This window comes from Perna viridis, chromosome 8 (assembly GCF_037379345.1).
Source record: "Perna viridis isolate PV_CMFRI_1.1 ecotype Kerala chromosome 8, ASM3737934v1, whole genome shotgun sequence".
NCBI classification, from domain to species: Eukaryota; Metazoa; Mollusca; class Bivalvia; order Mytilida; family Mytilidae; genus Perna; species Perna viridis.
In genome coordinates, this window is record NC_142452.1 from 10,445,701 (window position 1) to 10,461,580 (window position 15,880).

Here is a 15,880-nt window from a genome sequence, read left to right on the forward strand (position 1 = left end):
AATAAACTATTTCATAGGCAGTTAGTGGCAAGTACCTAAATTTAATGAACATATCCACTGATGCAGAGATAATTCAAGAAGATAAGCCTTCTTTGAGTGAAATTATATTGTCAGAATGGTGGTTTTTTTTTAGATGAATGTTTCAGGTCTGATTGCATAGTAATTAATTGATTGATGGCATACGTTTCATGCATTTTAGGATAAGAATAATTGACCAATCAAAAGCTTTGTAGTAGTCCAACACACTGTACTGAAGAACAGTCACAATGTACATATAGTTGTTGTTACTAGCTCCATGTACAATGAAACAGTCACAATGTACATGTAGCTGATGTCACTGGCTCCTTGTACAATGAAACAGTTACAATGTACATATAGCTGATGTCACTGGTTCCTTGTACAATGAAACAGTTAAAATGTACATATAGCTGATGTCACTGGTTCCTTGTACAATGAAACAGTTAAAATGTACATATAGCTGATGTCACTGGTTCCTTGTACAATGAAACAGTTAAAATGTACATATAGCTGATGTCACTGATTCCTTGTACAATGAAACAGTTACAATGTATATGTAGCTGATGTTACTGGCTTCATGTACAATGAAACAGTCACAATGTACATGTAGCTGATATTACTGGCTTCATGTACAATGAAACAGTCACAATGTACATATAGCTGATGTGACTAGCTCCATGTACAATGAAACAGTCACAATGTACATGTAGCTGATGTTACTGACTCCATGTAAATAAAACAGTTACAATGTACATGTAGCAGATGTTACTGGCTTCATGTACAATGAAACAGTCACAATGTACATGTAGCTGATATTAATGGCTCCATGTACAATGAAACATACACAATGTACACATAGCTGATGTGACTAGCTCCAGGTACAATGAAACAGCCACAATGTACATGTAGCTGATGTTACTAGCTTCATGTACAATGAAACAGTCACAATGTACATGTAGCTGATGTTACTGGCTTCATGTACAATGAAACAGTCACAATGTACATGTAGCTGATGTCACTGGCTCCAAGTAGAATGAAACAGTCACAATGTACATATAGCTGATGTTACTGGCTTCATGTACAATGAAACAGTCACAATGTACATGTAGCTGATGTTACTGACTCCATGTTAATAAAACAGTTACAATGTACTTGTTGCTGATGTCACTGGCTCCATGCACAATGAAACAGTTACAATGTACATGTTGCTGATGTCACTGGCTCCATGCACAATGAAACAGTTACAATGTACATGTTGCTGATGTCACTGGCTCCACACACAATGAAACAGTCACACTTTCGATACATGTAGCTAATGTTACAAGCTCTATGTAGAGTGAATCAATAACATTGTACATGTAGTTGATACTGATAGATTAGTGTGGATGTACACTCTAACATGTTTAAACAGATTAAATACCAAAGTTCAATGTACTCCTCTTTCTGAGTATTTTTTTCAGTCTAAATACTGTTCTATATCCAGAGAATATATAAGAAAGGTGTTTCCTTTAATGCCTGTAGTGGACTGTAAGCCTTATAATGAAGTCAATATTGTTGTGCCAAGACTGAGATCAACTTGTTTCCTGCAATTTACAGTTGTACTTTATGTCATGTTTTATTTCTTTCTTACTTTTGAGGGGGGGGGGGGGCAAGAAATACGGATTCCTGTATTCAAAAGCATTAACCACTAGACATAATTTTTCCATTGGTAGAGTCTAGTACAATCTATACAAGTTATCAAGTGGATAAATCCAGCAGAATCATGTTTTGAACAAATGGGTTGAGGAGTTTTTGACGAAGCAGCCATATTTGTATTGTTATATATAAAAAAAGCTGTCATTATATCTTTTCATGTTTTCTTTTCTTTTGTATAAAATTTTGTATGAAATTTCAAAAAAATCTATAGTGTTGCTCCCTTCTGTATCCTCATGGGTTTTTAACATTATTTTTTGGAAAGTTGCAAACTGTCAGATCACATTTTTTATGTTTTGCTTGGTTTCTGATAAATGATGTGGACTTTTATAAGAAAGTTTTTAAAACTATTTCTTCCAGGTCAACCTGCAATAATGTTCACTATGTTCATAGTTCAATTTTTTAACTAAAAAACTTTTTTCTCCATATCATGAATGCTTTGTATTTAGCTAACAATCCGTATAAAATTCTGTTGCTTTTTATGGTAGGTGATTCATAGAGTAGAAAAACCTACTGAACATAATACAATGTATATGTTTTGTGGGATTTTGAAATACATGTATCACCTCCTGCCTGACCTTTATAAAGACTGCTACTTAAAATGTCTTGGTAGTCTGTTTAGGTTTCCTCAGGCTGTCTATAATCTTATTGTATTGTTTATTGGTTGTAGCCCATAGAAGAAATCTGGAACTTCAAACTTGTGCTGACTGCAATGTCTACTGAACATCCTAATAAATTTGTTCTTTATAAAATTGTAATTAGTGGTTCCTAGTGATGCTTTTAATTTTGTGTGCTTAAGTTTCAGTGTTATAAAACCAATGCTGATTTACTCTTCTAGAAATATCTTTGTCTTATTCATTTTTCTCCATTAACAATAGATCCTATCATGATAATTCTCTTAACAGGCTAAGTTGATACTTTGGCAAAGTAAATTCTACACCTTAATGTAAAAACATAAGCAGTTATCAACCATATGTCTACAGGATATTGTAGCAGCAAAATTACCAATCTGAGCATGCCCAGAAAATAATTATGAAATGGTCTAATCTTTTACTAACATTTTTTCTGTATTCTTTTCCTTTGCAATTTATCCTTGAAGGTATATTTTTATATTTATACTTTATTTTTTACAATGTTTATGATTTTTGACAATTAAAGTTGATTATTTTGTAACTTATTTACTAAATTTCATCTAAATAGCTCAAAGTTCAAAGTTCACCTCCTTTTCCTTCAATATTACCATAGGCATGTTTTCTTGGAAAAAAATGTCCTAAAATATAGGTTTCAAAATATTTTATTATTAAAATAAATATTTGAACAGAACAAAACATTAGCAAAAATTATACAAACAGCAAATTGGAAAAGTAAGTTCATCACAGCTTTGTTTTCTTTGAATTTTTTCAAAAAGGAAGAAAAGATGTCTTCTTATAAAATATTTAAATTCATTTTTCTACAGTATGGAAGTTGAATTCCTTTATAAGGAAGATAAATACTATACAATAATCACAGAAAACATTCATTCTTACACACACTTGCAAACATTTCATATAAGACCAAGCACTACAACTAAACCACAATCATCATACAACTCATCAACACAGCTAAACCACAATCATCATACAACTCAACAACACAGCTAAACCACAACCATCATACAACTCAACAACTCAGCTAAACCACAATCATCATATACCTCATCAACACAGCTAAACCACATTGCACAATCATCATACAACTCAACAACACAGCTAAACCACATTGCACAATCATCATACAACTCATCAACACAGCTAAACCACGTTGCACAATCATCATACAACTCATCAACACAGCTAAACCACATTACACAATCATCATACAACTCATCAACACAGCTAAACCACATTACACAATCATCATACAACTCATAAACCATCTTTTATATTGCACAAATATCACACAACTCATTTACACAGCTAAACCACATTGCACAATCATCATACAACTCATCCACACAGCTAAACAACATTGCACAATTATTGCACAACTCATAAACCATCTTTTATATTGCACAAATATCACACAATTCATTAACACAGCTAAACCACATTGTACAAACATTGCACAACTCATTAACAGAGCTAAACAACATTGCACAATTATTGCATAACTCATCAACCATCTTATTGCACAACATCATCACACATTTATTTACAAATCTGTCACACAATAAATAAAACATTCAAGCAATAAATAAAATAATAAAGCAATATCAATCTCACTTGGAACATAAATAAAATGTTCAAGCAATATCAATCTCACTCGGAACTGATTCTCACAGCAAAAAAATATGTACATACATTCATTTTTTTTAAGTATAAAAGTTACAGATATCTGCAAAATTACTAAAGTAATGAGCTATTTTTCTTTTTACCATATAAGAAAAATACATAACAAGAAGAAATCCTCAAAGTTCTCCCTTTGATCAATTATAAACATCTGTTTCCATTTATCTGGACAATAGATAATAATATCACCACAACATCTCTTCAGAAAATAACAAACTTCCTTACTTATTTCATGTAAAATGATAAAAACACATTTACAAAGAATGATCATTTGCAGAAATGTCTGCTTTTTGCTAATGAAGTGTCCATTGTACAATAACCTGCACAATAAAGTTTTCTCAGATGTTGTTGTGTAGAAGCTTGTGGAAGGCTGACTCTTTCATCTTCTTAAAGAAGAGACTTTTGATGAGATATTGGAGAGGAAGTTTACAGTCATGTTCCCAGCTGATCTCACTGTAATTGGGCTTCTTACTGAAGTGGTTGATAGTCTCTCTTTTGATAGCAGCCATGATGTTCTGGTCTAAAGCTTCTAGTCCAGTACCAGGAACCAGACACTTGCTGAGGTCACCAATGGTGAAGACAAGGTACATCAGATCTCTGGCAAATATATGTGGCTTTGGAGGGTCACAAAAGTTCTTAGCTAGGTCAGTAAATTCCATGGTGACTGGGTCGTAAAACTGTAATGGGTCAGCATACTGAATGTCTTGATATTCTGCTATGTAACCAGCTAGAGTCTTGACATGAACAGATCCCTTAAGTCTGTAAGGATGAATCTTTAGCAAGGATTCTATATTACGTCTGCTGTTCTTGGCTGGGTACTTATTTGTAATCTTCTGCCCCTCATATGCTTGATTGATATATCTGGCAATCTTGGAAGGACTGATCTGTGGACACTTGTCAACCTTTTCAGAGAGAGTAGCAGCAGAACACATCTGGTACACTGAGACTGGACCATCACAGCTAGTACAGGTCTTTCTCTTCTTGACTACAGAAGTGTCATGAAGAGATGGAAAAGTGTTAAAACTGACATCAGCTGACTTAGTGGATGGTGTTGAAGGAAACAACCGCTTACGAGCTGACCTTGTTAAAACAGGTGAAACTCTTGATGGTGCTGTGATAGGATCTGGCAACAGATCTACTGATGATGAGTTGTTAGTGCTGAATTGCTCAATAGCTGGAGGAGCTGTTACTTTAACATTGTCAGGACCAAAGGATTGCTCTGGTACGACTTCTACACTGTCGATTGTGGTGAGTGAAATAAGTTCATCATGCAGGGAGTTCCTCTGGACTGGTCTGTTGTAGGTCTGGTTCAATGTCTCAATCAACTCACTAGCTAACACTTTCTCAGTCTTCTTGCTGTCTTCTGATGGGGGTTCTGTCATGCTGATGAAGGAGTCTTGAAGAATACTTTGCAGTTCACAGAGCTCAGCATCACTTAGAAGGGATGTCTGAACTTCTAACTCAGATTTCTCTGGTGATGACAAGTGGGAGTATGCTGAAAGCATCTGGTCTGAGATGCTACATACTTGGCTGTTGCTTAGAGAAGACTGGATGGTGTCAGCTTGATGCTGGTCAATGACAGTCTGGGTCTGCTTAGTACAGTCATCTGTGGTTAATGAAGGTGAAGTTGGAACTGGTGATATAACCTGGTTGATGAATGCTGTGGCTGGTAGAATGGTAGAAACTGGAATGGTTTTGTCAGAGGTTGCAGAACTATGGCATGTGTATAGAGTAGGTTTTCCTGCTGAAGGCTGGTTACCTGGAACATACTGTGGTAAAGACTTGGAACTCTTTGGTATATTTAGTGGAAGTCTCTGGTTGGACTGTTCTGAAACTCTTCTCTCTATGGCTTGGATATGTTCTCTCACTGATGGAGCTGGAAAAAGACAGTCTGCTGAAAGATTAACAGGCTGGTACACAGTCTGGTAGAGTACTGCTCCTGGAAAATGAACTGGTACTGAGTAGTGGTCCTCTGGTTGTTGTAGATTGGACAATGTCAGATAGGAACTGCTTCCTGGTTGGGTGATGATTGGTAGTGTGTCACAGACTGCTGATGTTTGCTGACTGAACACTGGACCTGATGACTGGTAGAGTTTGTATGGTTGTTCATAGTGTAATTGAGCATATGGATAGTAGTGTCTGGCTTGTACATGATGAACTGGAATGGAGTGAAAGGCTGAAGACAGTTGATTACTCTGATCAAGATACTGAGAAGGGTTAAGCTGTGACTGAAGTATTAGTTCTGTGTTGCTAGTGCATGATAACTGTGGTGTAGTCACTGGGGATATGGCTTGGTCATTACTGGACTGGTCAGAGAGTGATGGTATCTTCAGAAAGCTGGTGTAGAAAGGAGACTGGTTGACAATGGGTATAAATGTTGGACCTGAACAAAAAGCTTGGTTAAGCTCAGCCTCTGATGAGTGGGTGCTTGATTCATTCAAAACAGATTCTGATGACTGAGTACTGCAGGAGTCTTCAAATACTGAGTCTGAGTAATCTGTACTGAGGTCTAATGGGTAAGTAATTGCTGACTCATCACTTCCAAGGTTGAAATATGGCGACTCGTCTTCTGATGATGTCAGATAGGAACAATTGGTACTCTGACAGTCTTTACTTGCAAACATCTTTAGAAAGGCTTTAAAAGAACAGGATGCTGGTGTGCTATCTACCGTTAGTCTGTCAGGTGTTGAAGCTGTAGTGTTGGTTGTAGTATAGACAGGAGATGACAGTTGGTTGCAGTAGTCTGACAACCTCTGTGACTTTACTGGTGTTGAGCAATGTTGTTGAATAGGCATTTCTGTGTGGTTGTTGGTTAAAAGACTCTTGAGAATAAAAGGTCTGGCAGGAAATCATCCTTGGCCTACAAAGAAAAAAATGAATTTGCATGATTTATAGTAGCAACCATTGGTATAAATTTTATCCAAATCCATTCTGAAATATATGCCTGAAAGCACTTACTAGGTGTGATAGACATACAGGCATACATATGCATGGCTTTCCACTAGAATATACACACTATGTTTCAAGTAATGTTTCAAGAAACTGAAAATATCGAATTTTGACTCAAGAAGACTTTGGTAGGACTTTCCATGAGGATCATTTCAGCAACTGAATGTTTCTGCCTATCTATCAAAGTTTTCATGATATCGACTGAAAACTGTAAAAAAATGTCATTTTTTCACCTTTCAAAGGCAATAACAGGTGTCGACTGACAACTTTTATCCCAGGAGACTTTTACAGGCCTTATAAAAAGAATAATTTCAGCAACTGAAAAAAATTGAGATATAATATGCTTAAAATTACAGTCTGGCCCCCATGTTCTATTGTCAGAAACAGCAGCCATGTTTTCCATGGATCAAAAATCCCCACGTCATGCAGTTCTATGCAGGTTACTCCAAGGAACATTCATACCAAATTTGGTTCTAATTGCAGCATTCTCCCAAGGATTTTAGGATAGTGCTATATTCAGCATGACATGACATGAATAGGTCCCTTGCCACTTTGTATTTTATGTGTTATTGAAAAATTGATCTGTGTATTCAAAATGTACTTTGCTGTTTATGTTTATATGAATACTTTACCATTGCAGTAATTATAACTTTAACTTTTTTTATTCTTTATTTTTCATATTTACACAAATATTATAAGTAATTCTTCTTAACATTTCAACTTATACACATCCAGGGTTCTTCATTGATGTTTTACCTGCAAATTTTTGCTGACAGCAGACCCATTGTTTTAGACCTTTTATGAATTAGATATTCACTTGATTAAGAGCATTCTCTATCAAATTCTTTATGGATTCTTTCTGACTTTCAATATATTTATAGATCTAGAATTCTCTAACAGGTACATGTACTAGACTACACTGGTCTTCAAATTCATCTTGCCAAAATTTCAGAAAGTCAAAAACATAAATCTTATTCTTGTTATTTAAGGGGGACACACTTGTTGCATTGTTTGTTTTAATTACTGTTATGTTAAAATAAAGTTAATTCATGACAGAACTTTCATCACACCTGTGATACTATTTTTAGAATCGGGGTGTTTTACTATAGTATTAATGTATAGCCTTTTCCATATTGGCCCTGTAACATGCCCGAGGTATAAATAATGGCCATTACAGCCATACGAGGCCATTATTAATACCAAGGGCATGTTACAGGGCCAATATGAAAAAGGCCATGCATTGATACTTTTATTAACCAACTTAAATTTATTTCAGGAATTTCCAGTTCATAGTGACCAGTTGTCGAAATTTGCGGTTCATAAAGGATGGGTATTTCTATACATATTGTAGTAAGTTGGCTAATAATATCTATTTCTTAACTAATTTTCCTGCCAAAAACATGTGCAAATACACAAAAAACATGAAAATGTAAACAAGGCCGGCCACTTCCCTTTTCTTTTCAAAGAATAAAGTGAAAGTATCTGATGGAATAAATAATGTTTGGGAATAAAATAAATGATCAACAGACCATAGCGTGTTTACTGCTATTTGTTATGCTAATTACCTTGTAGGATGCCATAAATGACCTTGGGGCACACACATTTCCAATCATTTTTGATTTTTAATCATCATATTAAACTTCAGAGCACAGTGCTGATAGCAAGATAACAAGGGAGGTCAATAGCACAGCGCTCTAACTCAATAGCGCTGTAAAGTGCAGTACTTTAAGGGCTTGTGGAGAACACTGATTGGTCAAGTAGTGTCAGAAAAGAATTTTGAAAGAAATAACATCAAAAAAGGCAATAACTCCAACATGGCTAAATGGATTAAAATGAAAATCATACCTCAGATAGATCTCATCATGCTGAACACTTTTACCTCTGTTAGAATTAGGCTATACCTAAAGACTTTGGAGATATATGCAAAAGACTACTGTCTGACCCCTATGCTCTATATTTAGTAACGGCTGCCATGTTTTTAGACAGATCAAAAATACTCATATTAGTTCTATGCAGGAGCCCCGTGCAGGTCCGGGTGTCAAAAGAATAGGCCTACAGCAGCACTAAGGCAACTAAATAGTGCTCAGAACCCTAGCCGGGGGCTAGGGCGCTCTGTCCACAGAGCAACTGGGTTGTGTGCCCCACCTGACCTGACCACAAACCATAGTGGTGCACCATGTTGGGAGAGATGCCACGTTCCTCGCATGTTAAGGAATCCTACTGTGGTATTCTCCCGAAGAAGGAACCATACGGCTCCGCCACAGGATGCTACATTGCCCGACCCTACCCACCTCTCCCTATTTCCAGTGGCAATCAAAATTTGTTGACCCCATTATCCATGTGTCCCGTCCCATTCTTCATTTCATCATCATTTTATGTTCATCGCCTGAATATAGCTGAAATATTGCTGCTTGGGTGTTAAACCCCAACAATCAATCAATCAATCTATGCAGAATACCTCAAGGAACATTCATACCAAGTTAGTGTTAGTATTCGCTTTTAAGTTCTCACATTTTGTTTATGCTGCAGAAAGAAATGAAAGGCTTAATTATTTCCAAAAGGGGTGGGACAACCCTCCAATATTAATTTGCATAGTGCGGCATCATGTGATCCCAGGGAGCGAATTTTGAACAGTTGGGGCAAGTGTGGACATAATGTTAGTTTTTGACACACTAAAGCATAGGGACTTTATGATGGAGACCACAACTGGTTTGGACACAATATAGCACATAATTTGAAAATTAATAAAAAAAAATTCAAAATCTGACCAGAAAAAAGACTATATATTTGGGGTGTGGCCCCATTGACTCATTTTACTCAAAAATGGTACAGGAATATTTGAAATCTGATTTAAAAAATGCAGACAGGGATTTTCATAAGGTATTTATTAAAACAAAAAATTTTGAAATATGACCCAAAAAAGAGGTTATTTGGGCACTGCCCAATTTTGTACCCCTTATCTCCAAAACAGTTTAAGATAATCCTACCCTGTTAGAATTTTCAAAACAGAATTTCAAAAGGAACAGATTGTCTAAAGCATGTAAATTGGATAAACAATTAGCTTTTTTCTATCAATTCTAATGATAACACTTTTTTTCCTTCCAAAAGAATTGGGTAAAAAATCTCTGAAGACTTGACGCCCTCTACCATGTTCATAGGAACAATGTGTTAAAATTTCAAATAGACTGGATAAGTTTTAGTGGACCTGAGTCATCACATTGAGTGCATATTTTCAATTTATGAACACAGTCCAAGGCTAATTAAGTATACTCATGGTAAAACTGATTACTAAATTATCATTTCTTCAATGTGTACCTGAAGGCTGTGCAAAGTTTAAATAATACAGATTCAAAATTTTTTTTGAGTTACTAATCACACAAGAAATACTGTGAGCAAGCAAAGAGAATACACCTAGCTTCAAATGGTCTTGTGTGGAAAACACTTGTTGGATTATCTCATTTTGGTGTCATCCAACAGTAATTATATTCTTTCATGCACATCTACATATGACACCCAACCTTCCTATAAAATTTTATCAAAATGCCAGTAGTTTTGGAGAAGTTGCACATACAAGATTTAAAACATTTAATTTGGATAATCTCCCATTGCAGTCCTCTGACAGTAATTATATTTCTTCAGGCAAAATAATATATGATACTCAAACTTCCTAAAAAATTTCATCAAAATGCCTTGAGCAGTTAAGGAGGAGTTACACTTGCAAGGTTTAAACATGCAAATCCTTAATTTGACATATCTCCCTTATACGGTAAAGTTTATATGGAGTTACACATACAAGGTTTTAACATTCAAACCCCTTTAATTTGGATTATCTCCCTTTGGATTCTTCCCCACAATAATTACATTTCTTCATGCATATCTACATATGATATCCAATTTTCCTGTTAAATTAAATCAAAATGTCCAGGAGTAGTTGCACTTACAAGAAATGTGGAAAAACGGAGAGACAGAGGAGGATGTTCCTATATACCCCTCAAAACTTCATTCGTTTGGGAAGGTATAATCCACAACATAGTAACAAGAAATGAAAATACATATCGAGCAAAACATTTCTCCATAAATGAAAGCACAGTGAAAGGATGGGGAATGGGCTTTTGAGACCAAGTTTAATATCCAAAAAATGCAGGAAAAAATTAGCAAGTTTTTCCACATCTTCAATATAAAAAAGCACTGTGCTAGAATATTATGTTGACAATTTTGAAATTACAAAAAAAGTTATGAAATGAAACTGAAAGATAAAGATATTTTTATGCACAACAGTTTCTTTGTTACTATGGAATAAATGCATAGCATTTTGTCCAAAAGTACTAGTGCCCATGTATAAAAATTAAAAGATGTTAAATATCAGCTGAAAAGTGCAGCTGCCAGTTTCACTCAAGTATTACTTTTGACAGACTTTAGCATAACATCATGGACACAACAAATGGTTTTGACATAATATAGCACAAGGTGACAACAGTTTCGCTTTTATGATAACCTTTGCCTTTGATATTTATAAATAATAAAGAGCTACTTGGAGGCAGCATGACACAACCTCAGCATATCAAAATCTGTAACTTTTGGGTAAGTGTGGAAGATTAATCAAGGAAACCAAGATTTTAGTGGACACAATATTAGTTTTTGACACACTTAAGTAAAGTGACTTAGTTCTTTATGGGCATAACAAAGCAGAAAATTGAAAATACACTTCATATGTACAAATTTTTAACGTTGGGCCAAAAATAAACAAGAGGCTGCCAGGGGGCTTAATCTGGCTCACCAGGTTAAATTTTTGCCTTTCAAGGGCAATAACTCTAACGAGGAATTGTAAGACAATTTTCCCTCAAAAGAAGACTTTGGTACGACTTACTATACAGATCATTTCATCAACTGAAAATTTCTTTCTATCTATTATAGTTTTCAAGAAAACTGCTATGCAACATTTTCCCCCTTACAAACAATTGTAGGCACCATCGAACGATCATTTCAGTAATTGTAAGTTTTTTCTATCTATCATAGATTTCAAGATATTGGGTAAAAACTGTAAAAATTGTCATCATTTTTCACCTGTCAAGGACAATAACTCGACAACTTTGATAAAATGCAGACTGTTGTAGGCCTTATAATAGGTATAAATTAAGCAAATGAAAGACATTGGCTAAACCTAATGATTTTGGAGATGTAGAAAAAAAACTTCAGACTGGCCCCTTGTTTTTTTAGTAACAGCAGCTGTTTTCAACTCATCAAAAATCCCTACAACAGATCTTTGCAGAATACCCTAATGAACATTCATACTAAATTAGATACCAATTGCACAGGAGAAGATTTTTGTAAGAGAAAACATTAAAAAGAGCAAAAAGCATCAAACAAGAGCCAAAAATGCTCACCTGGTTAAATTTTGCCTTTCAAGGACAATAAATTTAGCAAGTAGTTCTCCAAAAACTCAAGACTCAAGACAACTATGGAAGAATTTATCATAAGAATCATTCCAGCAACTGATAGTTTCTTCTATTATAGTTTAAAAGATTAAAAAAACATCATTTTTCATATTTCAACTGATAACTTTGATCCATAGAGACTTTTGTAGGCCTTATAAAAAGGATCATTCCTGCAATAGAAAGGATTTGGCTAAACCTAACAGTTTTGAAGATACATGCAAAAAAATTACTGTATGACCCATATGTTCTATTTTTAGTAACGACAGCCATGTTTTTGGTCGCGTAGTGTTAGAGAAGATTTCTGAAATAAATAACTTTAAAAGTAGCAAAAAAAGGGCAATAACTCCAACATGGCTTAAAAACATTTTATGGGTTTTTATGTTTCTTTTTTTTTTAATTTTATGAAAGCTTGTGGTATTGTGAGTCTAATAAGACCAAAACTATCAAAATCAGACATGGGACTACAAAGAAATGGTCTTTTTTATATCATGCCCCTTGGTGATATTTTCCTTAAATTACTAAAAAATGACAATTATAACTAACTTGTCACACCAAATTAATATCTATGATAATTCACTAAGTTATAATAGTAATATCATTTATTATTATGAAAAAAGGACAGATTTCAACAATTAATATCATGCTTATTTCATCACTGTGTTATTCTTAGTCTGTGCTGTATGACCATTTGAGTACTTTAAATATCCCAAGCAGTGATGTCAGGTATTTCAGGGATGGCGTCAAGTTATGAGTCAGTTTTACTAATAAAAACCTTGTTGCTATGTTGGGTTTTTTTTATAATATCTTGTACAATGCACCTTTTAAACTATAGCCAGATTACCAATATCACTATACTGATATTATGCGAAAATTGAAATAATGACCAGGAAAGGCATACATCAAAACAGGCATTTCTCTGAAATATGCTATAATTTAGTTTATGGTCTCAACACTTCTAACATTTCCATTACTTTACAAGTTAAACAAGTAATTTTCAATGTTTCACTGTGAATTCCCAGGACAAATGACACCTTAAAGTTTCTTACCATTGCGAAGCTTGGAAAATAAGGCTTTCCAAATCATTATTCTAATGGTACGATGACCTTAGAAATTCTTCACAAAAGTTACTTGAATAAAAAATACTGAAAATCAACATCTTAACGTTTAAGGTCTCACTAACCACTTCCAGGTTAAATGGCCACCCCCCTATGTAGTACCAAAAAACACACTGAACCTAGAAGTATGCAACAAAAGTAGTCAAAATAAAACAGCGTTCCAATGTCCCCCGCAAAAAAAAAGTGAGGAAAACTTTAAATTCACTGAAATTTTCTCAAAGGGCCATTACTTCCCTAAAAATCATTCAACTGTAACAACAGTACAATTTAATCTGTAACTTCTCATAGTAAGACTACATACAAAATATAAAATCAGTTGGTGAAAGCATTACAAAACAAGAGGCTCCCTCTCTGTAAAAAAAAACTGCCATTTTCCCCTGTCAAGGGCAATAACTCTTATAAGAAGGCATCTGACAAATTTTATGCCCAAAGACTATTGTAGTCCTAAAAATAAGGATCATTTTAGCAATTGAAATAACTTGGCTAAACCTAACAATTTAGGAGATACATGTATATGCAAAAAACTACTGTCTGACCCCTATGTTCTATTTTTAGTAACAGTGGCCAGGTTTTTTTATGGATCAAAAATCCCCACAACAGTTCAATGCATGATACCCCAAGGAACATTCATACCAAGTTTAGTTCCAGTTGGTCATGTGGTGTCAGAGGAGAAGATTTTTGAAAGAAATAACATTCATAATAGCAAAAAAAAAGTTGAAAAAGGGCAATAACTCCAACATGGCTTAACATATCAAAATCAAAATTTGACCACAGATAGACCTCATCATGCTGAACACTTTTACCCCAGTAAGAATTTGGCTAAACCTAATAGTTTAGGAGATATATGCAAAAAACTACTGTCTGACCCCCTATGCTCTATTTTTAGTTACGGCGAACATGTTTTTCGATGGATCAAAAATCCCCACATAAGTTCTATGCACAATACCCCAAGGTGTACCAAGTTTGGTTCTCATTGGTCAAGTAGTATCAAAGGAGAAGGAGTTTTGTATAATTGTTTACAACAACAACAGCAGACACCAAGTGATGGCAATAGCTCATATGGCCTTTGGCCAGGTGAGCTAAAAAAACTTTAATAGTGAATGTTATTGTAACACTAAGTCATTGAAGTAGTTTCATTTATTGTAAAAAATATGAACATTTTGTATCTACATTTTAAAATCCATGTGATATGCTATTAACTTGTTAAGTTTTTATACTGAACATTTTTATATATAATACACAAAACTATAATTTTTCCTGAGGGTCAATTTTAATTTTGATCAAACAGGTACCTACACTTTATTGTCTACAAATGGTTAATATCAAAGGAAATTGTAGTATATGTATCATTTTATTCAGATTTATGTAAAAATTATTTTTGTATACTTGCTATTAAAGATTTAAAACAAATAAAAAGCACACAATAAGCCTGTTGGTTGAGCATGAAAAGGAAAAACAAATCCCTCTTTTATGAAAAAGTACCGAAAATCAAAAATTTATAGAAAATGAACATGGATACAAAGAATATCTTAAATTTTGTGGCCTTAGTTGAAAACAAAGGGCAACCAGGTTTCAATCAAATTTTAAAGTCACAATGTTGTGCTTAGGTGTATAATGAAAATGTTGTAAGACAAGCCCAACTAAACTCCTTCAAAAAATAAAATTACGCACAAATATTGGTCATTCAATACATATGACAAAAAACTTACCAAATTCAGCAAAATGATCAGGACTACAACTTTATTCTTCTCTGTAATGCAGCAGTAGTTATATCTTCACATCATAATGGTGAAATGTAACCAATTTTAAAAAAAGTTCTTTTATAAAATTAAGCCTGTTATTTTCTAGAATAAACAAAACAAAAAGATGGCTTCATTTCAGTCCGACATTTATACATTGAAGAGGTTGAAACTATAGTGGAATAAACATCGGTGTCAAATTGTGACTCCTGAAGCCACACTGGCAGGTGCTTTATGGCCCCTCTCCTTTATTTACCTGACCAGGGGTGGGGGATTGTTTATTGGAAGGGGTATGACTTCATACATATTGGGTTGATGGTCATTAAGCATTATGTAAACAAACAGGTGTATTGTATTGTATTGAATTTCAATTCTTCAACACAATATCAGTAAAAATAACAGGGATAAAATTCAAATACTCGCTTAATGCAAGCTAAAATCAGTTTTGCTTGTGGAAATTATTTCCACTAGCTATACTTTTATTGTGGAATTCTATACATTTCATAGGTTCAGTTCAGAATTAATCCAAGAAACTTAGATTTAGCTAGTGTAAATTATCAGTACTTTCTAGATTTAGGTATTGGAAAAAAATCTCAAATTCAATC

At 34.4% G+C, this 15,880-nt stretch overlaps 2 protein-coding genes across 13 annotated transcripts in view; both read right to left on the reverse strand.

Annotated features, from left to right (window-relative positions):
- The window catches only part of LOC148609277 (C2 domain-containing protein 5-like), a 71,163-nt gene that overhangs the window by 24,051 nt on the left and 31,232 nt on the right, over positions 1-15,880 (reverse strand). The window lies entirely within an intron of this gene.
- Positions 4,364-15,366, reverse strand: LOC148609279 (uncharacterized). The gene is made up of 2 exons (XM_088542744.1): positions 15,246-15,366; positions 4,364-6,897 (listed from the first exon to the last, which is right to left on the reverse strand). The coding sequence occupies exon 2, from the start codon at positions 6,830-6,832 to the stop codon at positions 4,376-4,378; it is 2,457 nt and encodes an 818-aa protein (XP_088398870.1). The 5' UTR covers positions 6,833-6,897; positions 15,246-15,366; the 3' UTR covers positions 4,364-4,375.